The sequence below is a fragment of the Pelmatolapia mariae genome, linkage group LG1 (assembly GCF_036321145.2).
Source record: "Pelmatolapia mariae isolate MD_Pm_ZW linkage group LG1, Pm_UMD_F_2, whole genome shotgun sequence".
NCBI lineage: Eukaryota > Metazoa > Chordata > Actinopteri > Cichliformes > Cichlidae > Pelmatolapia > Pelmatolapia mariae.
In genome coordinates, this window is record NC_086227.1 from 39,878,966 (window position 1) to 39,903,691 (window position 24,726).

Here is a 24,726-nt window from a genome sequence, read left to right on the forward strand (position 1 = left end):
GATTCAGATGTAATGCATGTGTTCAAATGTGGACCTGCTTCATATTTATGTATCTCAGATTTAAAATGAACATAGAGTCTTAGCTTTAAATGTCATTTACATGAGTATAATATAATTAAGCCACTGGATGACGGTCATGTTCTCTGGTTACAACAGAGGACAGTTTCACTGAGATGTGAGAAAATAAAGACACAAAAAAGGAGCACGGCGTGGCGAGCACTCAGCTCATCTTTTCTAAAAACATCACTGTGTAAAATCAACTTTTCAGACTCGGGCATGAACAGGACGCTTTTGTTTTTACAAGAATGCTTTAAGGATTAAGTGATTGGATTGAGACATTTTCTCTCTTACTTTTTAACATGAGTGTGCTTAGGTTTCTGTCTTTTTAGGTAATAAATATATTTTTAAAAGATGTGTTGTGGAAAGTTTGCCACTTAGACTAATACACAGTGAGTTTTTACCTCGGCTCAGCTGCTCTCCGAGGCTCCTTTGCATCATTATTTTCACCGCTTTGCTGTTTGGTTGAGCCTCGCTGCTGTATCAGCCTTTTTCTGCAGCAGCAGGGAATCATTTTCACCGAAAAGACTCATGTAAAGAAAATCCTCTCTGAACTCGGCCTGGAATTTAGAAGCTGAAGAGTCAGAGATGATGCACCAAAACAGATGGATGAAGAGTAAATATCAGACAGGAACACAGCTCCATAAGGATGCTAATGTTGTTCCTGGGTCTTCATCCCAGTGAGTTCATGATGTTTCGGTTTGGTTCTTTTATTGTATTAGTGAGATGGTCACTGATATATATCCTCTGTGTGTATTCTAGTTTCACCTTCTTTTGTGATTTCTTTCTGTCTCCCCTGTCAACTCCCTCACGAAAGCCTGACATGCTGCATGGCAGCATTGTGAGCTAATGCTGCTCACCTGCGTTGTCCAGGACATAAAAGCTGGCTTAGATGAGCTGCCCAGTCTCTCTCTTCAACCTGTTGGTGATCTTTGTTTCAGTCTCTGTGCTCCCCTGTTTAGGTCAGGTTTGTATGTCTGTTACTTCCTGTGTGCCTTATGTTCAGTTTTGCTTCCTCTTGTCTCATTAGGTAGATTTAGTTTAGCTGTGTTTCACCAGGTGTCTCCATCCTCCCCTAAACTTTTCTTGTGTATTTAAACCCTCAGTTTGCTTCTTTTCTTGATTCACGTTGTTTTCTTCTGTTGCTGTGTATCCTTATAGTCCTGTTTTTCACTCAGTTTGCTCCTGTTCTGCTCTGTTATGGTTTACTCCATCTGTCGCCACCAATAAAGTCTGTGTTTAAGATTAAATCTTGTCTCACGAGTCATACGTCGGGGTCTGCCACATGATTCCTGACTCTGCTTCTGAGTTTCCGCAATAATTCTGTGCTTGCTGTTTGTTGCAGTGCCCCCTAGTGGGCAAAACAAATGTACAATGTTCTTCGATGTACAAGGGACATCGTGTTTGGTTCAGTCAGACTGAGACCATAAACTTAGCAGGAAAGTGTTTACTGAGCTCAGAGATGAAGCAAGCAGCAGCTCACGTTTGTCTCGACTATCAGTCCTAAACACAGCAAACCTCTGCAGCTCAGTAGTCTCCTCGATCTGTTCCAAATTTACCAGCGAACAGCTTCTGAAAGCGTCCACTGCTTCTTAAAAATAGCCCCAAAGATGCAAGCTGTTCCGGATACAGATACGACTCTGTGGAGGAAGCTGAGCGAGTGCTCCACCTCTACAGATCAACCAGCTTCTCTGCTGGATATTGTCGCCTACATACAGCACACAGGAGGGACTGAAATAACCCACTGTGCCCTCTCTGAGTGGTACTAGATTTCTGCAATGTGCCAGAGAAAAAGGATGGGGGCCACTTGTCAGAACTGGGTTTTTCAGCTCCTAAGTGATGAGGAACGGCTCTGCAGGCTCACTAATGTACAGTAAATGTGACGGGTGGGTTGGATTGTTGAGTTATGCAAGGCTTTCAGCCCTCTGTAATAGTGCAATACTTTGGCATGTTGCGTAACAGATTTGTCCTCCTCGCTTTTTTAATGCAAGTCCAACGATGCTTCCACTGTCCCCGTCCATTTCCATCCCTGCCCTTTACCTTTGCGCAGCGGGATTACAGTGATTAATTCACCTCTTCAATAACTCTGAGAGCTTCTTTTTGGACAGTGGAGAGCGTGCCATTTTGCAGGAATGTAAATGTTAATCAGTGCTGACTGCTGTTTCAGTGTCTCCCCCGTGTTATCATCCAAAAGAAGCAAAAATCACAGAGATATCAAACCTATTAATCAGCTTCAACACAAAACCTGTCGTGTTCCCGTCACCTGTGTGTGTGCGTCTACAGCAGTTTGTGTTTGCTTTGTTTGCTCGCCAAGTCTGGGTGGCGTAGCAGTGAAAGGGTCAAGCTGAGGCTGACCTGACCCCAGTCATGTTGCAGGCCACGCCCCTCCCTGACCTGTGAGCAAGGCCCGATGGAAAGATAACCTGCCTCATATCACTTCTAAAGCCTTGTTTTGTTTTTGTTTTTTTTAAAAAGCCAAAAGCATTTGCCTGACATCATTAAATCATCCAGCGAGTCCTCGTCTCCGTTACAGAGATGGTTTAGTTCAGGGGTGTCAAACATATGGCCCGGGGGCCACTATCGGCCTGCTTAAGAGTCCAGTTGAGCACAGCTGTATTTTCTCCTTAATAGTGTCTCACATCACAAGAGTGTGAACTGATACCTTCACTTGAGTCAGAGGTCTGAATCATCATCAGTTTTACACTGAGTAACATCACCCACAGCATCCACAGCTACACCGCAGGACGTACACAGAAACCAGATCACCAGTAAAAAGATTTGTTTTTGTAAATTATGGGAGAAAGTCATCACTGAGCTCTCAGCAGGATTCATTTCTTACAGTTATGATCCCAAAGAGCCGTGCAAAAAACTAACATCTGAGACTGTTTTACTTATTTAATGTGACATTTTCAGAGTGTGCTTCTTTAAAGAAAGAGGACCAGACCATCCATCTTCTGCTCAGGGTGCTGGACGGGCTGTCAGAGGGTGGAAGGTGGGGGTAAACCTGAACGGGTCAACAGTTAATCACAGGGCTAACGCAGAAAGACCCCAAGTTTGTTATGCAAGCCAGCAGGACGGCACATGTCCCACAGACTGAAAGGATCTGTCACCCCTGGTTTATCTGCACTCACAGCTGAGTGAAAGGAAGAATGGTGTCTTTCATAAAAAGGAAGAAATGAACGAAGGGGAACCAAAAAGGAAATTAGCACTGATACTGGACCAAGGGTAGGTCCTCCACCTGTTACAGGTGATGTGAAACCAGGTGAGCTCATTACTGAAGGTAACCAGTGAGTCAGCGAGGTGTCTCTGACCTGGCGGTAAAAAGCGCAGGTTTGGAGCCCAACAAGCTCTGACACGTTTGGCGTTGGTGGGTTCATACGATACCTCTGCGTTTGCTGGAGATGATGCAGAGCTGACAGACTGGCTTCTGCTTACAAACCATGTAAAATGAATTCACAGCTGTACAGTTTATCCACGTACAGTTCATATCGTGCAATACAGCCTTAGAACAAAGGTCAGACTGTAAACTGCGGTGCTCTCCTCTATGGTTTGAAATGCTGGCACGTGGTGAAAGGTGACATAAGATTAAAAGCTTTCACAATGGATGCCTCAGAAAATATTACACATCTGGCCAAAAGTCAGTCGACTAGAGAGCTCTAAATACAGACAAAGTGCTCACAGCGGCTCGGGCATGTCCTCGGATCGCTCCAGGATGGGCATCGCCTGGAAAACACAAACAAGGTTGGCCACAGAAACATGGTGGCAAAGCTGAAGGAGGAACATGTGGACAGGCAGACCTACTGACTAACAGTTCATAGTCAGCTCAGCTTCAAACATAGTGGACCAAACCTTCCTTACACTGAAATACAGCTGCTATCACCAAACATCCTCATACGTCAATCAGGCATCTGTCCGTCTTTACCTCAGAGAAGCTCTGCATCTATAAGACGCTCCTTTTACACGAGGTCATGTGACCTGTTCCTCCAGCTGTTTCTATGGTACAGGGTTTATTTTCTAGCTGTTTGTTGCTCCATAACAACATTTCTGAGACATGTTACATTAAATTGAAAATGAGCTCATAGTAAAATTTCCCAGTTGAAACATTTCATATATTTTCTATTGTAAATAAAATATATGTTTATGACATTTGCAAGTCATTGATTTCTGTTTTTATTTGCATTCTACACAGCTCACCAATTTTTTGGAACTGGGCTTCGTTATTTTCTACTTACCAGTTTTCTTCATTGTGGCTTCAGTAATAACATAGAATTTTAGGCTTTAAGAAATTTCAGTGATACATTTATTTTAAGAGCTTCAGAGGACAGATGACTGTCAGTGATGTTCGAATGATTCAGTGCACTAACATGAGGACGCGTGTGCTTGCTTAGGAAAAGTTCAAACTCAAATATATTTTCCACTGTTTGTGTAACAGGAGCTTCTCCGTCCTGCGTGTGCAGAAATCTGCTGTTAGAGCGCAGGTCACTGTGCATGTTTCTAACTGACCCTTTCATCGTATTAATGCAGTTTTTATGTTTAGACGTGTCTGTTTTTATACATATAAACACATTTAATATTCATGTTCCTTGTAATTAGTCAAATCTCAGCGTGTCACACAGTTCTCTGTCCTTTCCCCGCTGTTATCTCACAGTGTGCTGCTGTGTGCTGTATGATATAATAAGAGTTTACATATACAGTCATCCATCTGACACCAAGGTGGAGAAAGAACAATCCTACTGTAACTGTGAATTACAACAACAATAAATACGTAAATGAATCATATTCAAGCACATTTGAGCTTCTTCTTTCACAAAGACCCGACCACTGGGGTGCAAAATGTTTGATTTAATAAAAATAGGAATAAAGAGTCAGGGAGAGTCTGTGGGTCGGGGCGCTGTCTCACTGCAGGGAGTCTCCAGGCTGAATCCTCCTGAGGTACCTGAGCTGGTGGACAGCTGGACAGGTAAGTGCATCAGGTCAGGTGTTTTAATTACCTGAAATTAATTGATTCAATTGAAATGTAAATTATGAAATTAAGTAGCTGTTCCTGTTAGTTTGTATAAACATTATAGACTGATACGGTCTGTATTAATAATAATATTAATAATAACAATAATAATCATTTGTTAAATTGTTATGGCACCTTTCAAGAAAAGCAAGGATGCTTTACACAGGAGAAGCAAAAAAGAGCCTTGCTCTGCCGGAGGTTTCTCCTTCCCACTGTTGCCGGTGCTCGCTCACAGGGGGTCGTCTGAATGGCTTATCCCCGGCTGCAAGACACTAACCCCAGGTTGTGTGTGAATGGTAGACAGAAAACACTTTTTTGTGTGAATGATGAATGGGAATGAAGCACTTTGAGTACTCAGAGTAGAAAAGCGCTGTATAAAAGCCATCTTTAGCGTTCAATGCACCTAAAGTCGACTGTTGTCATGATTTGAAAAAACTTTATTTTGTATAATTTCACATTTTTCACTGATTTTACTGCTGCTGTTATATTTTAAACTGGCTTTTTTCTGTTTATTTCAGTCTCCCACCTTCCCTCTGCGTCTGCCGTCGGCTGAGCTGTGACATCACACAGACGCCAACAGTCAGCAGGGGAGCGAAGCCTAAAATCAGGCTTCATGAGTCTGGTCCAGTGTGCGCTCTCACTTTGTATTCATAGCTATATGCCACAAAACAGCTCTTTCAATCTTTGAATGTTTACAAGTCACACACTGCTAAATCGCCAGTAGAGCAGAGTCTACATGTGTCCACAAACTACGAGCATTTTTAGTTATTTTCCACTGAAAATCAACACGTGTCCAACAGTGGACACATACAGACACGTTTGTAGTGTCAATTTAACACTGGCATTTTGCAGCTACGCGCTATAATTTAGCTGAGATTTAATGCAGAAAAAAGTCACACTGAATCAGTTTTTTTCTTCTGATTTTAAAATATTACATGAATTAACAGAATTTACAGTTAATTACTTGTTCCTGGTTATTACTATAAAGTTTGCTACTATTTCTTCATTTCTTCAGAGAGTTCCCGTCATAACCGAAGGACGTCGCAGACGGCAGTGGATGTGGAGTAGCTAATCTTTTGTTTCGTTAACAGTAGTTTTCAGTGACCTGATGAAAAGCTTTGTGCAGCGTACAGACCGACATGCTTTTAATGCAGGAATTCAAAATAAGTGACTGGAGTCTTGCAAACATATGGCTTTTTATTTAACTGAATGAATATTGTAACATTAATTCAAAAGAAACATGAACATCTATCCACATGTCTCGGTTTTTGCTCTTTTTTTAATATGAACAAATCCAAACAACAAACGAGTGCGACCTTAAATCTGAGCCATCGCGTTTAAATACAGACTGAAAGGAAATATGCAGAACACCGAGCAAAACCAGAACAGTAAACCAAATCAGGAATGTACAACACAGTGTTTATGTTCACGTAAAGAAACGTAATGTTAGTGGTGAAATTCTTCCATTTTACACAGCTTCTTTTCTTTTGGTGTCTTTCAGAACAAATTATTCACAGAATCTACAGCTCAAACATGTTGTTTCCAGCTCTTTGTGTAAGGTGTGCTCAGGGGAAGGGGCCAGATTCAGAAACTGCATTTTTTCTTGATTATTTCTCAGTGTTTGACTCTTTCACAGTACATCCTTCCTGCCTCCAGAGGTGGCATCTTTCTGCCGTTTGTCCAGTCGGTGAGGTTACTGCAAGAAACCACGCGAACAATATCAAGTCTGGCTGCGTGAGAACATTTCTTTACAAAAACACCAACAAAAAACAGGATTTCACCCTTTCAGTCAACATTTTCTATATATTTTACTGTTTTAGGCCACGCCCACGCCTGAATACTGCTGTTAAAAACGATGAAGGTGAGCGAAGACCGGGCGGACCTCTTAATACTGCATAACCCCTCCCACAACACGAAGGGTCCGTACACACAAACACACGCGCGCACACGCACGCACGCACACACACACACACATACACAACTGTGAACTGAGAAAAAATCTTTGGTCAACATTAGCAGTTTGCAACAAAGAGAACAGTGAAGACAGATCATAGAAACACCGTACAATAACTTATTGTTCTACCTCACAACACAATAGCTTTTCAACAGAGTTTTGCTGGAACGAGTGAAACGACGAGTGTAGGAGTTACTTCACTACGGCTTCACGGGGCAGACGTGGACGTCCGACGACAGAAACACTGGAAGAGAAAAAAACACTTGCAGGATTCGACAACACGAGGAAAACTTTAGTCCACACGGATGATTTTTTTTTTTAAAGGGCTCAAAGGCAAACCAAAATAAATCAGCACGACACGACACTGAAACCAACTGGCTGACCTGTGCAGGTTTTGGTTGTTTTAAATGGATTTGGTTTCCTCTCTGCTCGTCCCTTTCTCGCCTAAAGTAACGGATGAATGACGGCGTGATGTTTCAAAAGTGCTAACGGGTGAGCCTTCTTTATTACGCGCCCAGGAAAAACGACAAAAGAACAACTTGGACAAAGTAAATGTTGGCCTTTGAGGTCAGAGCCCTACTCCTGTTCCATGGGGGAACCCGAGCTAACAGCCAGGTTCCTGTGGAGGTTCGGGTTCTGGCTGTGCCTGTTCCTGCTCCGTACGGAGGAGAACGACGTGTCGCAGCCGGGGACTTTACACTTGTGAAGAAGTCTGAGATGGACAGTCTTGTAATGGGCTCTGAATGTGCCCTTGTTGCTGTAGACCTTTTGGCAGACGTGGCACGTTATTGGAGATCCACCCCCACCTCCCTGAAGCCCTCCTTGTCCTCCCTCGCCACAGCCCAGGGTCCTCCCCCCTTCGAGTGCAAGCTCGTCGCCCCCGGGCCTGCCCACGCCGATCCCATCGCAGCTTTCATCGCTGTCCTCCACGGGGAGCGCCTCCTCCTCGTCTTCCTCGGCCCCCTCCCCTTCCTCGCTCCCGGCTCCGTCCGAGTCCCAGGAAGACTGAGCGCTGCCACGAGGCGGGGCAGAGGAGGAGGTGCTCAGGTCCAGGACTGCCCCATCCTCCCCACTTACGCCGCCTTCCCCACCTCCCAATCCCTGAGTCTCTCCCACCGGAGACGCCTCAGCGCTGTCCAGAGCCGTGGACATTTTGCTCATCGGGAAGACCAGACCCATGCGGTTGTGCCCTCGGAAGATGACGGAGGTCTGGCCGCTCGGATCCCGGTGGGGCGGGTCTCGGTCCCGCTGCTCTTGGCAGTACTCCAGCCCGGCACAGTCTCTGTCTCGACAAAGGGAGGAGTGAGAGTAGAGGGCGTTGGCCGGGCTGAAGGAGTCTTTGGTCAGCAGCTTGTGGTGCAGGTTCAGATTGGCGCTGTGTCTGCGGGTGAAAAACAAAAATTACACTGTGAGTGTTTCAGTCAGTTTACAGCTGTTTACCCCAAAATTTCATCGGAAACATTTATTGTTATTGCAGCTGCACAAAGAGTGACGAGCGTCCGTTTGAATCCGAGTGCACATCGGACTGAGAGAGAGAAGGGTATCCGAGTTTGGATCACTTTTGGAAGGTTCGGATAAAAAGTGTCTTCAGTGTTTTTAACAATATAATCAAAACAAGGTGACAAGATTTCAGGTGACATGGTGGCTGTTTTCCACAAACATTAACACAGGGCAGCGTTTTTAGCCCTCTGGTGTGGTTTGGGTACAAAGTATCTGAGAACCACCTTCAGAAATGTAGAATTGCTATTAGCTGATGGAAGTTCAGTTCAATTCAGCTGTATTTATATAGCACCAAAACACAACATACAACACAGCAACGGTCGCTTTATACAGTAAAGACCCAACAGTCAGTGATGACTACGAGGAAGCAGTAGGCGACACCGGGGAAGAAAAACTCCCACAGAGGTCACACTGCTGTTCTGTCGCTATGGTGATGCTGAACTGTCCCCTTTCAAAGAGCGAGAGCTTGAATCTGAGCAGGCGAGGTTTTTTCCTGTTAGGGAGTTTTTCCTCTCCACTGTCACCAAATGCTAGCTCATAGGGGGTCATCTGATTGTCTCTTGATATTTTACCTTACACTATAATGAGCCTTGAGGCGACTGCTGTTGTGATTTGGTGCTACATAAGTACAAATGGATCGATCTGTATCTGTGAGACGCAGCCAGCATGACAACAGGCTGTCATCACACACGTACAGTCTTTACCCTGTGAGGGAATCAGCAGTGAGCGCCAAACCCCGACTCTGTTTTTGATTGATGAGGCTCGAGGAAACAGTTTGCTAAAGCAGATGCACTTTCAGCTGCGGCTGCACCGTCAGTGCAAACAGATGCAGTTTTTAATGTTTCCTACAGATTCATGATTACAGAAGCCTGACGTGGTGCTGCACAGACATGCAGGCTGGACTTTCGAGTCGTGACTTTAAGTTACTGTTGTTTAAAAATACTCAAACGTGCACTTGTGTCAGGAGGAGAAATTGAGCTCCTCTCACCTGTCTCTGCTCCTGCGGGAGGGGAAGGCGGCGTTGCAGCCGTCCACCGTGCACATGTGCATCTCCTTCAGGTGGACGTTTTGGTAGTGCATCTTGACGCTGTAGGGGTTTTTGAAGTTCTTGCTGCAGATCTCACAGTGGTGCGGCAGGACGGCGTCGGGATCGAGGTGAGATAACCCCGAGTCGCCGTAGTCATCTCCGCAGCCATCGGACGCCTCCCTCTCTATGAGCTGGAGGCCGCCGCCATTCGTCAGCCTGTGCTCGCCGTCGTCCCACTTGAGTTCTGACATCTTGTTGAGGGCGTGCTCGCGGTCCTCCCTCTCTGTGTTGCTGTCGGGGTCCTGGCAGAGCAAGCTGTCGTCACAGTGATTGTCCATCAGCCTGTTTTCGAAGGGGGAGGTCGCGCAGGTGATGACGCCGGTCTCGGCTAGCCTCGAGCCGTCGTCTTTGTCCTCCCTCTCTGTCATTTCTCTCTCCAAACTTTGCTCTCTCTCCATGTCTTTGCCCTGGTAAGCTTCTCTGGCTTCCTTCTCCTCCCCAGCTTGTCTTGTGCACAGACGTCCTTCCTCTTTGTTACCGTCGCACTCGTCCTTGTCCCTGCCGTGTAAGGGAGCCTCATCCTCGGAGCTGCTCTCCTTATCCTGCTCGTCTCGCTCCACCATCTCCTTTTCTATCTTTATTGGCATGCTGGACTTGCGAGACTTTTTCTTTGGTATCGGGTCAGTCGTGCAGGGCTCGGGGGCTGTGATGGGTTTGACGGGCACAGAGGAGGACAGCAGAGGAAGCGAGGGTAGCGTTCCCGGGGTGTTGGCGAGCTCGGCTGGGGTTACCAGGCTTCTGTAGAAAGGCAGGACTGGCTGGACTGTTTTTAAGTTGGGGAAGAGGATGCCGCTTTGGCCCATGCTGGGGAACGAGCTGCTGTGGAGCTTGGAGCCAGAGTCCATGTGGCTCACCATGTAGCTGGACACCGATTTTTGGCTCTCTGCAGAGCAGATGGAGATGGGGGTGCCGTATTCAGGCCTCTTCTCTCCTTGAGAGCTCTCATCAGCGGACAAGTTGCTCCGCAGGTCTTTGTCCCGGTTGTTGCGGTTCATGGGCATATGGAGGCGCGGGTTTGGGTTGGCACTGTGGCGATTGCGGCTGCGCAGCGAGCTGAACACCATGTTGCAGCCCTCAATGGTGCACTTGTGCTTGATCTTGAGGTGCACTGCGTTGTAGTGGATTTTCAGCGTGCCTTTGTCATAGAACGTCTTCTCGCAGGCGTTGCAAAACACACGACCCTTCTTCAGAGAGCCTCCTCCGGCAACGCCTCCCGAGACGCCACCACCGCTCCCGTTTCTGTCTAATGAGCGCAGTTTACTCTCCGGTGACATCTGGGTCACGTCGGAGCTGATGGACGGCGTGCACGGTGTGGAGGGCCCGTCCGAGTAATTGTCACTGGTGGAGAAGTCCTCGGCCTCGATCTTTGTGCTGGCGGAGAGGCTGTCCGCCAGCTTGTCTCCACTTCGGTCGAGGTCAGCTGAGAATGAGATGGCGCTGGAGCTGAGCAGCGTGCTCTCCGACGGGTGCGACAGAGAGGGGTGATTATCCCTGAGCAGACCGTCCCGCCCCTGAACGTCCTGCCGCTGGCCCTGCTGCTCCATCGGCCCGCGGCACAGCGGCTGGTGCTGCTGATGTTGCTGGTGCTGCTGATGTTGCATCGCCCCCGTCTGCGAGCCCAGGAACGGCGCCGGGACAGAGCCGAGCAGCTGGAACGGCAGCATGAAGGCCATGCTGTTGATGAAGTTCTCGAAGTGGTGCATGCTGTTGCCGCTCATCTTATCGGTCTTGGACGCGGAGAGGTTGGCAGCCGTGCGGGGGGTGTTTCGCTCGATGAACGTGCGGATGTCGGAGTTGGTGCGGGTGCTGGGAACCAGCACTGCCTGGCCCTCTTTGTCCTGCAGAGCCATCAGCTCCACGATGGATTTGGTCTCCCCGAAACGCAGGAACTGCTGCAGCGTGGCGATCTCCTCCTCGAACGTCATGATCGCCCAGCGGTCCAACACCTTCCCCGCGACATCCTGCAGAGAGAAGAGAGGAGAGGGCAGGGGAAGTAGGAGAAAGAAAGGAGAGAGCGGTTTCATCATCGGCATTAAAAGTGTCTGCTGGTTTGCTCATACATATTCACACAGTGGGCTGCACGACACACCTTATAAAGCAGATTGGCAGGGCGGCTAAATAAAGGAATCAGATGGAGTGTTAATGCGAGCGGGCAGCGCAGAACCCCGAGAAAGCTCATTACGCAGACACGCAGCGCTTCATCTCGCAGGTCATTTCTCTTCATTTAAATCATGTGGATGTGCCTGCTCTGCATCGGCAGGACACACACACGCACGCGCACACTCCCAAAGGCGAGCGCAAATAAATACGTGCACAACATACCACACACACATATCTGCGGCGAGGGGGGGTGAGCAGAAGGCGCCGTGCATTGATCAAGCGGGTCCTCTCTCCCTCAGCCCGGCTGTAATCACATGTGAGTTTGGGGGTCTTTGAAAGTGAGGAGCGGCTTCGTGCCATAACCGCGATTAATATTTCATCACAGAGCATTCATTGGGTGCCTGTCGAGGATTCTGACTCTACGTTCGCCATTAGATGAGCTAACATGAATTAAACGCAGCCCAGCTTGAATACTTGATGATGTACTAATCGAAGTGAGATCTGTGTGCGCGCCTGACATGGCGCCTGCAGCCTCGGACCCGGCCGGCTTGGCGCCGGCTTGAGAGGAAATCTGGAGCAAAAGACATAATGTTTACAAATGTACCGGGTGCAGTTCGGAGACCTCCCCGAGCCCGGTGATACCTCCTCGGCGGGGTACCATCTTGTGGCATCGCTTTGCCGTGGCACACCCCGCCCTTTCCTGCCTGTCGTCAACCATGATTTTCTGACTACCCCTCCTCCCTCGCCTTCCTCAGAAATTCCTTCAGTCTCTCCCTTCATGTACTCGCCGGCTGCGGTGGTGTTTCTCAGGTGTCCTGCTCACACGTCTATCCAGGAAAGTGTTTTAACTTTGCTTTTCGTCACTGCGGCGGCCAAAAAACTGAGTCTGAACACAACCTGTCCACAAAATGCTGGAAAAACAGGAGGAAATGAAGGCGTGATATTTAAAAATATGCATTGATATTGTGTCGTAATGCATGTCCAATAATATCAGAAATAATCGTTCTTGTCTCACAGACGCTCATCTCCTCCATGCACTCAAAAAACATGCAGTACACAAAGTTGTAGATGATTATTTCAGGTTTCCCCGAAAGAGATTTTGGCCACAACAAAACTGAATCCAACAGCTTTCTAATTAAACTAATTAAATTAACATTTTTACCAGCTACATAACATTCAATTCAACTTTATTTATGCAGCACCAAATCACAACAACAGTCGCCTCAAGGTGCTTTATATTGTAAGGTCGACCCTACAATAATACATACAGAGAAAAACCCAACAATCATATGACCCCCTATGAGCAAGCACTTTGGTGACAGTGGGAAGGAAAAACTCCCTTTTAACAGGAAGAAACCTCCGGCAGAACCAGGCTCAGGGAGGGGCGGGGCCATCTGCTGTGATTGGCTGTGGTGAGAGAGAACATGTCTGTGTTTATCAAATGGTTACGATTAACAAAGAAACAGGCTGATACACTCAGAATACGACTGTAAGGAGAGTCTGAGGCTATCAGCAATAAAGCAACGTCCCCCATCGTGATTTCTTTTGTAAAATTATTAAATTAATTTTTATAGAACTTTTCTTTGTAGAAGAGCGCTGAGCTTAGCTTAGGATAAACCCTGGAGGCAGCTAAACTGAAGTCTTAAACTGATGACGATAGAAGGCCTCTTTCTCACTCACAGAGCCTTTCTAGAGCTTCTCCAGCTGCAGCCAGATGCAGCAGAGGTGTCCTTAAATTTGTCACTCATGAGGTGTCCACAGGTGCATCAGGCACACATTTTTTTAATGTGCAAGGTTACTGTTCTATTCAAACGTGAACCACGATCACTTTGTGAACCTGATCATCGAATCCCTGCTCCCCTGACTGATGAGCTGACTCCAGGCAGCCACACATGCAGGTGGCATCGTGCCGCAGATCGTTGCTGAACGCTAACGTGTTCAGTCAAACCGTTCCTGAAATGTCGTGCACACCAGCCGAGGCTTCTGCAGTCCTAAGCGCTCACCTGCAGCACGTATCCTCGTATGTAGTCCTGCAGCGTCCAGTCGAGCGCGTTCAGGATCTGGATCACCTCCTCCTGCTTCAGGACGGAGAACAGGCGGTCCAGGAGGATCTTGAGGCGTATGGGGATGGCCTGCGTGCCGTACAGCATCAGGCTGCAGATGTCGAACACCACATTGGAGTGGACGATCTCCACCTGGCTGCTCTGGTACATGTGGTGTACCTTCAGCTTGCTCAGGGCTGAAACACAGGGGTCACGTTTGAGCAGATTAATCTGAGATCACAGAGTTCAGCTCCGCCTGGGTGCTGCATGCGTGTTTGTGCTGCTGCATGTTCACATTTCACGTTCCTGTCCGCTCTCTCACTCCGCTTACATTATTAAATTGAGTTCAAGCGTTTATTAATATATTTTTGATCGGTCGAATCTTTGGGCCTAAATGTAACAAATCAAATAAAAACAGGAACAAAAGAAAAAGAATGAAAAATAAATAAACAATAATCTTCATTAGTTATGTGATTAAATATTGGACAACAAATAAAATCTGTTCACTGCACTTCGGTTTGCTCAGCAACTTAATCTTTATTATTATTATTACTTGTTTTCATTCATTGAGCAATTTCCTGTTAGATTGTTTTACTACTTTTTAATTTACTTTTTATTCTTTCTATTTACCATCTTATTTATTTAGTTTAAAGAAATATATAATTTCTATTTTACGTTTTATTTAACTAAATTTTAATTTAGCTTTTTTTGTTATAATAGCTTAATTTTGCTTATTTTTATTCAGTATTATTACATTTTATTTAGATTTTTATTTATTGAACTTCTTTAGTTATTTATTTTTATGTCATTTACTTTTTATTTTAACTCTTTTTTGTCCTTTAGAAATTTGGCTCTGGCTTCTAACTTCGTGCTCTATGAAAGTAATGAAACGGACATAAATCAGAGATATTTGACTTTCGTGTTTGTAAAGTAAAATATTGTGTGTATGACAGAGTGGGTATTACTGGACGATGTTAACTGGAGCGAATAACGCAGCATTCAAGTCTGTTTTGCAGAAATAATCATCAGAACACAAAATGATGGTGATTCATGAGGAGTGTTGGACACATTAGAATAATTACAGGAAATAAATGTGACTCTCGCTCTGTAAACTCTGACTTCCAGAGCTTCAGCCATCATTAAAATCCCGCTGCGGTCACCCTGTTAGTCCACCATGATCCTCTGTGTTTACGCCACAGAGCGATGACTCTAAAGGACTTTTAAAGGTTTGGTTCACCTAAATCCGAAAACGGCTCCAGTTCTCCAGATTTTCAGACGATATCACAATAAAGTGATGAGCTTTCAGGAGCTCAGGACAATCTGGATGTTCAGCATCTGAGTCCAACAGACGGAGACAAAAAGCCTTCAGGTGACTCCAGGCGTTACTCTAAGTACTTAAATCACACTTTTATGGCCTTTGTGAGAACTCAAAAAATGTTGTTTTTTTTTTTATTTCGTGCTTTTACTTTAAAAAAAAAAAGCTGCATAAATAATATTTAGTGAATTAAATCCTGTTTGTGATTTTCTTTTAAATAGACCGATTGTGTCTGCAGGGTTCTGGAAACGTCTTATTTATGTGAGGAAGAATGACAGACACCAGCTGGGAGTAAACTGGGATGTCTCAGCTGGTGTCTGCTGGGAGTAAACTGGGATGTACCGCAGGGAGGATCTCAGGGTTCTGTGTCATCATTAAAATCAACACTTTTTCTCCTGAGTCAGCAAACATGAAGTTCAGGATTCACGCACGCCAACAAAGGCAGAGGGCCAAACATGTTGTCGTGCGCCGCGGGTTACTCCATTACGTTTAACACGCAGGTTTTCTCTCTGTGACGGTTCCTGATGTTTAACCTGGGTCTGCTGTAAAAAACAGTTTAACGTGTAAAGGCGACAGTGTCATCACTGCGCTCACAGTCTGAGTCTTTTCTAACTTTATTTAAACACGTCCATGTGAACAACGCTGTGCAGCTCTGCAGCCACACTTCAGGTTCATGTTGCATCTCTGTTTAAATTTAAACGCCGCGTGGTCGTAAAATCTCCCTGACTACAGCATCCATCTGATGCTCAAAGCCTCCGACTGTGCCTGAACTTCAACAGTGCTCTGCTCTTCTTATTTAATTTTTAAACACAGCTCACATCTTATCGTCTCACAGGACACAGCTGCACGTTTCACTTGCAGTTAATCTGAAAAATAATAAAACTAAAAACAGGAAGCTACTTTCTTGATTCCATTTTAATGGTTTTATTTGTGAGTCTGTCAGCAAACTAGAAATTTGATTCCTTTGGCACACAGATAAATAGATTCAGATTTCAGTGTGAAAGCTTTTTAAATCAAAGATTTCTGACTGATAATAACCATAAACTCTCGTCTTACCGTGAGCCACCCAGCCATGCTTGCAGTTTTCACACTGCCTCCTCTTCAGCTTCCCCGGCTTGAAGCTGTCACAGTTACAGTTCACCAAAGTGCAGCAGATAGCCTGTCAACACACACGCACGCACACGCGCACACACGCACACACACACACACAGAATTCTTTAAAATGAAAGCAGATAAAATCAGATAAACTGCAGGTTTTCTTTTCCTGTGCTTTGAACGGTTTTCCTTACATTAAAACACTGCAGAGGCCTTTCACACGTTTAGTCACATTGGATGTGGGAAAAAACGGAAATGCCAAATTCCTGACATCAAGACCTGACACGACTGATGTCGAGGCCTCTCTGTAATTTTATAAATTTCATGTATTATATTTAAAAATATTTCATGTATTTCTTACAGAAAATCACCAGTAATTTAACACCTGTGTGGGGTTAAAATGACTGGTAGAAAAGCCAAAGCAGATGTGAGCAGCAGAGCGTGGAGATGATCAGCTGCAGGTTTTAAACAGCATTTAACACATTTTAAAGTTCCTAATTAATTAACAGGCAGGCACTTAATGGCAGCTTTGACTGATAATAAGCGTCAGAGTGCTGCATTTATATTTGGTGTTGAAGGCAGTAAAAATAATCAAAGTGACAAAAACGAAAAATCAGCAAAATTATCAAAACTGTGAAAATGAAACATTTAAAATTACAGTGAATGCAATTTTTTTTAATGAGAAGAAAGATGAAGGAAAAACTGACACAAGTGAATAAAATGATTATTGTTACATTTGTATTGTTATTTTTAGATTCCAGGTAAGCAGCGAGTCAGTCACCCTCAGAGTCTCCTCCTCTCTGCTGACCTTCAGGTGGTAATAATAACACCAATAACACCAATAATAATAAAGTATTTATTTGTGCAGTTTTTTGTTTCTTTCCATGCAGCGATGCGGTGGCTGCAGAGGAAACCAGGTGAGCGCTGTACCTGAGAGCTGTGCTGCTCTCCAGCAGCCTTCTTGTGCTTCGTGTCACATTGAATTCACATGTTCATAACACATATTAATGTGCCACATATATATAAAACCTTCTTCTGTTTTTTAAAATGAATTTTAGGATCACGTCAGGTCGATTTAGCAGCAAACTCCTCCTGTGCTGCAAACCAGCTCGACGATTGTTTAGCTGTTGGATTCGTATGGGTATCGTGATGTTTTTATTCTAGTCTTTATTTATTTGAATCATTGGCTGATGGTTTATGATGAAGTTGACTTCTTTTCATAATGTGGTCAGCAGATCAGCAGAGTCACAAACATGCTGTTTAACACGTTTTTGTGTTTGTGCAGGAAAAGCAATTAATTGTAATTAGAGTAATTTATGTCCAGCCTTAAAAATCCGTCAGTGTTTCCATAAAACACATGAAGATCATTTTGGGCGTCAAAAAAATTTAATTAAATTAAAAAAAAAAATTGCAAATGTGATCTGAATCTGGAACCCTGACAACAAACCTCCACCTCAGTACGCAGTCAAGGAAAAAAAGAAGTGCTGAGAGTGTGTGTGTGTGTGTGTGTGTGTGTGTGTGTGTGTGTGTGTGTGTGTGCGGTTGTAGCTTCGCTCTTCTTACAAAGCTACATAAAAAATGTACAACCGTCAAGTCGCCCGTGGAAACTGAAAGAAGGAGCACGACTGCCTTTGGTGATTTCTCCCCAACACTTCGTGGTTTGCCCCGTTAGCACAGGTGTGTGTGTGTGTGTGCATGTGTGTGTGTGTGTGCGTGTGTGCAGGGCTGCCGGGCAGGTCGGACACACCTGGACCACAAAACCAATCAATGACAGCCTCAGGCGTGCGTGCGCGCATGCACACACACACACACACACACACGCACACACACACGCACACACACACACGCACAGAGGGTTCAGAGGGCTCTGTCCATTACCTCCTCAGCTAATGGGATGAAGATGCAGGAAGTGATGACGACAATAATGAGTCAAGTTTTCTGAGGAGCTGCTGACTGTGCAGCGACCTGCAGAGAGGAGCCCTACACTAAAAATGACTCCACTTCCTGCTCTCTCTAAAAAAAAAGAGTCATATCTGAACGGAGGAGCATCATCAGATTTATGATCAAAGCCGCTGTTGTTAGCGCTACATGCTGAAAACCTTGGGGTGGCTGCGCTCCGCCACCTCTCTCCCTCCGCATCTATAATGCATGATCAGCGGGGGTTTAGTATACATGAGCAGCATGCTCATCTCCACCAGAGCCCGGTCCCTCTCCACGAGGAGGAAGAGCGTGGGCGGATGGGTAAGGAGCCTCCTCCTCCTCGTTTAGTCAGTTCTACGCTCAAGGCTGGGCTCGTCCTTCACCTGGCGGTAACCTCGCATCGTTAGGACGAATAAACGGACCCGAGGTCAAGGTGGTGGCAGCTACCTGTGCGCGGGGTGGCAGCTCCGGCCTCCGGCCCCGTGACGCCCATCTGCCGCCCTGTCTGCACCCTCTCCGCCGGCCTCTTATGTTGGGTTTTACCTCCCGAGGACCACGGCGGCCTCCTCGGGACAGCGGCGAGGTGTGAAAACCCCTTTGCTCATCTCTCAGCAACATAATCCCATCATTACAGAGCGCCGAGACCCAACACGGCCCAATTAGTCTAATCCCGTCTCGCTGTGGGTGCACACACACCTCCTGCTGCTGCCCCCCCTAATACACATCTCAGTCTCTCTCTCTCACACACACACACACACACACACACACACACACACACACACACACACACACACACACACACACACATTCCAGTGCTTGGAGTCGTTTATCTTAATTAGCGAGTCACTTCATGAGTTCCTGAGAAGAAGAAGAAGAGGTGGAGGAGGAAATATGGCAGCGCGGGGCAGGCCACTGCTACCGCCGTTCTCAGTGACCGAGAAGAACCCACCAACTCTCCGCCCCCCTCCCCGCCGCCGCAACCATCCCTTTCTCTTTGCTGTTGTCACAACAAAGCGGCAGCTGCTCGCACGCATCAATGACGCCACTGACAAGAAGACTAATTGCACAAAATGATGCGTCCCCGTCAGACTTCTTCAAGCTAAAGTTAACACGGTGTCACTTTCTTTATATCGCCAATGTACAACAGTGTAACCCCCACCCCCCGCCTCCGCCTCCTCCGCCACGTTACACGTCTTCGATTAGCACCGTGACAGCACGGGGCATCGAATAAACGACAAAACGAAAGCGCGCTGTCGTCAGGAGGGGACGCATTCATTTCACTGCACCGGGTGAGCGACCGTGAACACTTTAATGCGAGTTCCTCTCATTCACAGAAAAATCAACTTCCACTCTCAGAGCTTTGCTCCACATCTCAGGTATCCCGAGGTCGTGTGATGACACCTCAGCTCTGCTGATTAAACAAACAGGTGCATGAATGATGCAGAATCAAAGGAAGCGATGCAGCCTTGGTTCTCTCTGTATACATTCGTATGACACGTTTGCGCTCCCATCTTTAACGTGAAAACACGTTCTGATTCTGACGCCGTCTTTCCGGTTTGTTTCAGCATTTAGTTTGAGGCCGTGTGTGGGATGGAGGCCGTGGAGGGAGAGGAGGTGAGGGTAGGACAAGACAAAAGGGAGAGGCGAAGAAGAAGAAGAAGAAGCAGGAGGAGGTGGAGGTAAGTATGCCATAAAACAGCATCCATACTCTGACGATGTGAAATCTCTCCACGCTCAGCAGCGGGGTTCACTGGATTTTACTGGCTTCGGGTTAACCTGCGCACGTTATTGCGTCGCCGTTACAAAGACTGACACTTTTATGAGAATTATTAAAAGCTTTAAACGCAGCTGCTTCCTGGTGATCAGATCTGCTTTCTCGCTCCACCGCGTCTTAAAAAGACGTGGAATAAAACACAAACAGGGCTTCAAGGCCAGACGCAGAAAGAAAAGAAGAAGCTGGAACATCATGTGTGCGTCCACTGCTGCAGCCACACACACAAAGAGAAAGAAAATGACATCGTCCTCTCTGGCGTTTAAAATAAACTCTTTAAAATATGTCCGCGTCCTCGGAGACTCGCGGGAGCGAACAGCTGCTTGGACGTGGGCCGTGCGGGGATGGACGGGGACACGTTGGACTAATGCGCTGGAAAACTAATCAATTAGCAGCAGCTCGCTCGACTCTGACTGCTGCCAAAGAGCTGCGAGGAAAAGGGAGAGACTGACGGCCAAGTACGAGGGATCACATTTTACTGTCAGCCATTAATCAGTTAACGCGACGATTACACAGAGGGGATAAAAACAGGAAGTGTGCATGAAGAAATCGTCTGCGATTCGGCACAGATATCCCTCAGCTTTACTTTTTTTGTGTAAACTGATAAATTCTTGGCGAAAACATCCTTGAACCCACCGAGAGCTGCCAGAATTTATTTCTCCTCTTCACGCTGGAAACAACAAATCAAAGAAAGATCATCATTTATTATTCTTATTTTTAGGATTTATCACGAGCGCCAACAAACATCCAAACCACGAAGCAGTTTATTCAGAAAACACTGTTTACTGACACTTATTAGATTCATTATGAGAGATAAAATGTAAAAACACTGCTCGAGTAAATCCTCCTCAAACCTGTTGTTTGGTTTATAACTGATCTCTTCATAAAAATTAATAATGCCGTTTAATACGAAACACAGTCATTGGATTTTTATTTCAAATTAAAATGACTGATGTTGTTTATCCAAGCAGAAAAAATCTGATCCACAAATCGATGGCATGAGAATTTTTTTTCACTTTTCTGTTTTACATCATTAAATTTTACAGTTTGGATTTTCAGACAAAGTAAGAATTTCTCTCCAAACACGACATTTTCCTTCTCTAATATGGCTTCAAACAGAAAACGCTCACAAAACTGCAGAAATGCTCAAATATAATTTTATCTCTCAGACATTAAAGTTATGAAGGAAAAAAATGACACAGCAGCAGTTTGGTCACTAAAAACTGAGACCAACGCGACTCATTCAGAAAACTGTGAAGTTTTACTTTGAAATTAACCAGCAGCATCCATGCATGTTTAATAAAAATCACACACACACACACAGAGTAATGAATATTTGATAGAAGCCAACACACACAGTATCAGTCAGGAATTCGGAGGGAGGACCGTGCTCCTGGTACCGCTCGCTTATCTCCCACCAGTGAAACCAACACGGCACCAAAACCTGCAGCTTCACCTGACCTCACCACGGACACAGCCTGTGTGTGTGTGTGTGTGTGTGTGTGTGTGTGTGTGTGTGTGTGTGTGTGTGTGTGTGTGTGTGTGTGTGTGTGTGTGTGTGTGACAGCCAGTAGTTGAGTCTTTATTGATGACAAGCGTTAGTTACAGTGAGGTTAGGATACACGAGCTTCTGATTTCGTCTCCCTGCTCCGAGGAAGCAGCTGACAATAAGAAATTAAAAAAACAAAATCACCCAGAACAATCAAAAATGTGAACTTTAAACAAACCCTCAGCTGTCGGACCGTCCAGCCTCCTCGCAGGGTGGACTGCACATCAGCACAGCTTTTAAAATTCCCTTAAATGAAAGCAGAAGTGTTTGTGGAAGACAGCGGCCGGTCCTGAGCAGGAGGAGACAAACCCGGGAAAAGCCCGGGCGAGTGCAAGTAGTGACAGGCTGCGTTTGAGCCTATTAGGACTCCATACAGCCCAAAGACAGCGTGAAACACTCGTTATTTCAAACTCATCCAGCAATCAATCACACACATGAATGCAGCGCATGTTTGAACACTGGAGCAGACAAAAAAAGATCTTTACCTGCAGATCCATGAGAGGAGGAGAAGAGCGGCCTCTCTACAGACAAAGAGATGAAGGAGAAGGAGGCGAGCCAAAGTTTGGTTGGCTTCCTGGAGCTCGTGGCTCCCCGTTAGGAACTCGTAGGGAGTGTTTGGCTCGCAGAGCGAGTAAATGAGGGGAACATGTTAGTACACCGAGTCTGAGGGAGTTTGGCTCCCAGCTACGCTCTGATTAATATCAGATCTCCCTCTCTCCTCGCCGCCTCTTGACAATCTTGTCACATCTGGCTGACAAATCCTCACAAGCCTTTTGGTGGCAGCGCAGAGCACGGGGCGGTGTGTGTGTGTGTGTGTGTTAGGGGGGTAGGACGGGGGCCACGAGGGGCGGATCGCAGCTCAAGGAGACGCTGAAGGGGGTAAAAGGCTGGAGCAGATACACACAGATACCCCCACCCGCCCCTCATCCTCTCACGGATGGACCCTCGTGAAGCTAATGAAGCTGATGAGGCTGGAACACACACACACACACACACACACATTTATATATAAAGACACACAAAGCAAAGTGCAGCCCTATAAAAACAGGCCGGGGCACTCGCTGTGAATCGCTGTCTGTTGCCCTGCAGCGCTGGAGGAGAGCAGAGAGACACCCGCAGAAAGCAGCGGAGCTACAGAGGGAAACAAAGGTGGAGAGAGCGAGAGAGCAGCCGGAATAAAGAGAGGACGAGAGGAAAAGTCACCGAGGGCCGATCGACTCGCATTTCTGCCTCACGCACAAATAAATCTGAATCGCCGTAATGGCCTCCTCAGAAAAGCAACCTGTTAGAGGAACAAAGTGTGTGTGGACGCAAACACAATAACACTATGAGTGTAATTTACTAAGAATTTACATTCTTACAGTTTTTATTTGTCTTCCACTTTTTTTATTCTGCTGTAAAATAAAAAGAGAATGTCGCAGCTATAAATCTGCTCCTCGCACCTTCGAGAGGCGTAAAGGCTTTTTTATTATTCTGGTGTGTGACTGATTATGTCCTCAAATCTCAGCTGATTTATGTCAACGTATTTCAAACATGAGGTCAGACAGTTCAGCTAATAACAGTTAGTTATTCCACGCTCACTTATCGTTTTCCACACACACCAGTGTGTAAGTGAAACCGCTAACGGGGCATAAACCCACGCTGTTTAAACTGTTTACACACACACACACACACACACACACAGGCGTGAAGAGCTGCTACCAACACCACCGCCGCCACCGCCACACAGACGGCTCAGCTAATTGTTACATGATGGCTGCAACAAAACATTAGGCGGCTCTTAAATTACATTCCGACAGGCTGCGGCCGCGAGGACCCGGCCGGCAGCGAGAGGCGGCGAGAGGCCACGCCACTCTGCAAACAAACCCACAGACACACAAACAGGCCTCTCAGTGCCTCAGAAATCAAGCACCTTAGAATAAATTCAAAGAAGAGAAAAAGGCGAATGCAGAATATTATCTAAGAGGAAGAAACGGCGAACAAAAGAAGTGAATCGTGTTTCATGAAGTGCAGAATTCGACTCATCCGGGTTGTTTTCTCTTTGGATTGTCGGAGTGAAGAACATAACGTCTCCATCAAAGTGTTTGAGAGCGAGTCAGAGATGCACACATGCCACGAAAGAAAGTTTCAAAAACTTTAAAATCATCTTTCTGTGAATTTAAACTCTCCGCCTGCACAGCTGCTCATTTTCACATTTTTAAACTTATTAAAGGAGTTTAAACAAAGTTTTTCTGGCATGAATTCTTTACTTTGAAGGAGTAAAGTGTAAAAATCCACACAGAGCCCGTGTGATAACAGAAACCCTAAATATCAGCTCGAGACCACCTTTCTGTTTTTGCCCGATCAGTAACAGGATCAGGACACGCTGAACGTCTACATTCAACAACCCAACGCGCCTGTCACCCCGGTCGGCACAACTCCATCCAGCCCGTCTTTGTTAATCGCGTCCTGATGATGTGCGAGACGAGCCGCGGCACACGGAGGACGGTGGCGAAGCGCTCTTACCTCAGCCATTGTCATTAGTCGGATGTTTCCAGGGATACCGCCGAGTTTGCCATTCCCTGCGAGTCCCACAAAACAACTGCCTCCAACTCTCCTGTCCGCACAAGTACTAACGCGAAAGAGCCATCACACCCAGCAGCGTCTCCTTCAACAGCAGACACACATGTGCTCCTCTCCCTCACACACACACACACACACACACACACACAGAGCCGCCACCACTCGAACAAAAAACAGAGAGAAGAAGAAGAAGTCCCTGTGCTTTTACTCTCACTGCACACACACACACACGCCTCCTCTGCTTTCTCTCCTCTAATGCCGGACTCGCTCTAAACTACTCAAGATGTTCAGTGTGTGTGTGTGTGTGTGTGTGTGTGTGTGTTGAAACTGGGCACAGGGGATTGGAATGAGATCCTCCTACTCGGCATTCTCACCTCAGGAGCTGCCTGCTCCCTCCCAATCCCACAAACACAGACACACACTCACACGTGCACGCACAGAGGTGCGCATGCCTTTCTTTCACACATGTGCGCACACACACACAGACACACACACATGCCTCCCCCCTCAGAGTCACAGGGCAGTCCCCTCACAGCTGGCTGGAAGAGGGCATGACACTCATCTTTCACAGAGATTTGATCAAAAGGAATCACAAAGGCTGGAGGCTCTCCTAATGCAGTCAGGGGAGACTCTCCCTTTCTCCCCTCTCTCTCCCCTCTCCGTCTGAGTAATGCCCTAAATCAACGCTGCCCCTCTCGCTGCACACAGCCCAGTGTGCGCGTCTGGATTCACCTTAACGCAGCTCTGTGAACGGCCTCCGTAACAAGTT

At 46.2% G+C, this 24,726-nt stretch overlaps 1 protein-coding gene across 2 annotated transcripts; it reads right to left on the reverse strand.

Annotated features, from left to right (window-relative positions):
- Positions 1–6,320: 6,320 nt before the first annotated feature.
- On the reverse strand, positions 6,321–24,187 carry bnc1 (basonuclin zinc finger protein 1). Of its 2 annotated transcripts, none has more exons than XM_063481051.1 (5): positions 23,901–24,187; positions 16,117–16,219; positions 13,707–13,942; positions 9,505–11,564; positions 6,321–8,397 (listed from the first exon to the last, which is right to left on the reverse strand). In XM_063481051.1, exons 1-5 carry the CDS (start codon positions 23,913–23,915, stop codon positions 7,593–7,595), a joined length of 3,219 nt encoding a protein of 1,072 aa, XP_063337121.1. In that variant the 5' UTR covers positions 23,916–24,187; the 3' UTR covers positions 6,321–7,592. The 2 variants fall into 2 exon arrangements, with proteins under 2 accessions (XP_063337121.1, XP_063337128.1); XM_063481058.1 differs by lacking the exon at positions 23,901–24,187 and adding an exon at positions 21,881–22,305.
- Between the last annotated feature and the right edge of the window lie 539 nt (positions 24,188–24,726).

Bases quoted from the DNA above. Each gene is read 5' to 3' on its own strand.
- bnc1 (XM_063481051.1), bottom strand. The intron at 11,565-13,706 runs GTGAGCGCTTAG...TTCTCTCTGCAG, and splicing joins TACGAGGATACGTGCTGCAG to GATGTCGCGGGGAAGGTGTT. The intron at 8,398-9,504 runs GTGAGAGGAGCT...TTTCACCCGCAG, and splicing joins TCCCGCAGGAGCAGAGACAG to ACACAGCGCCAATCTGAACC.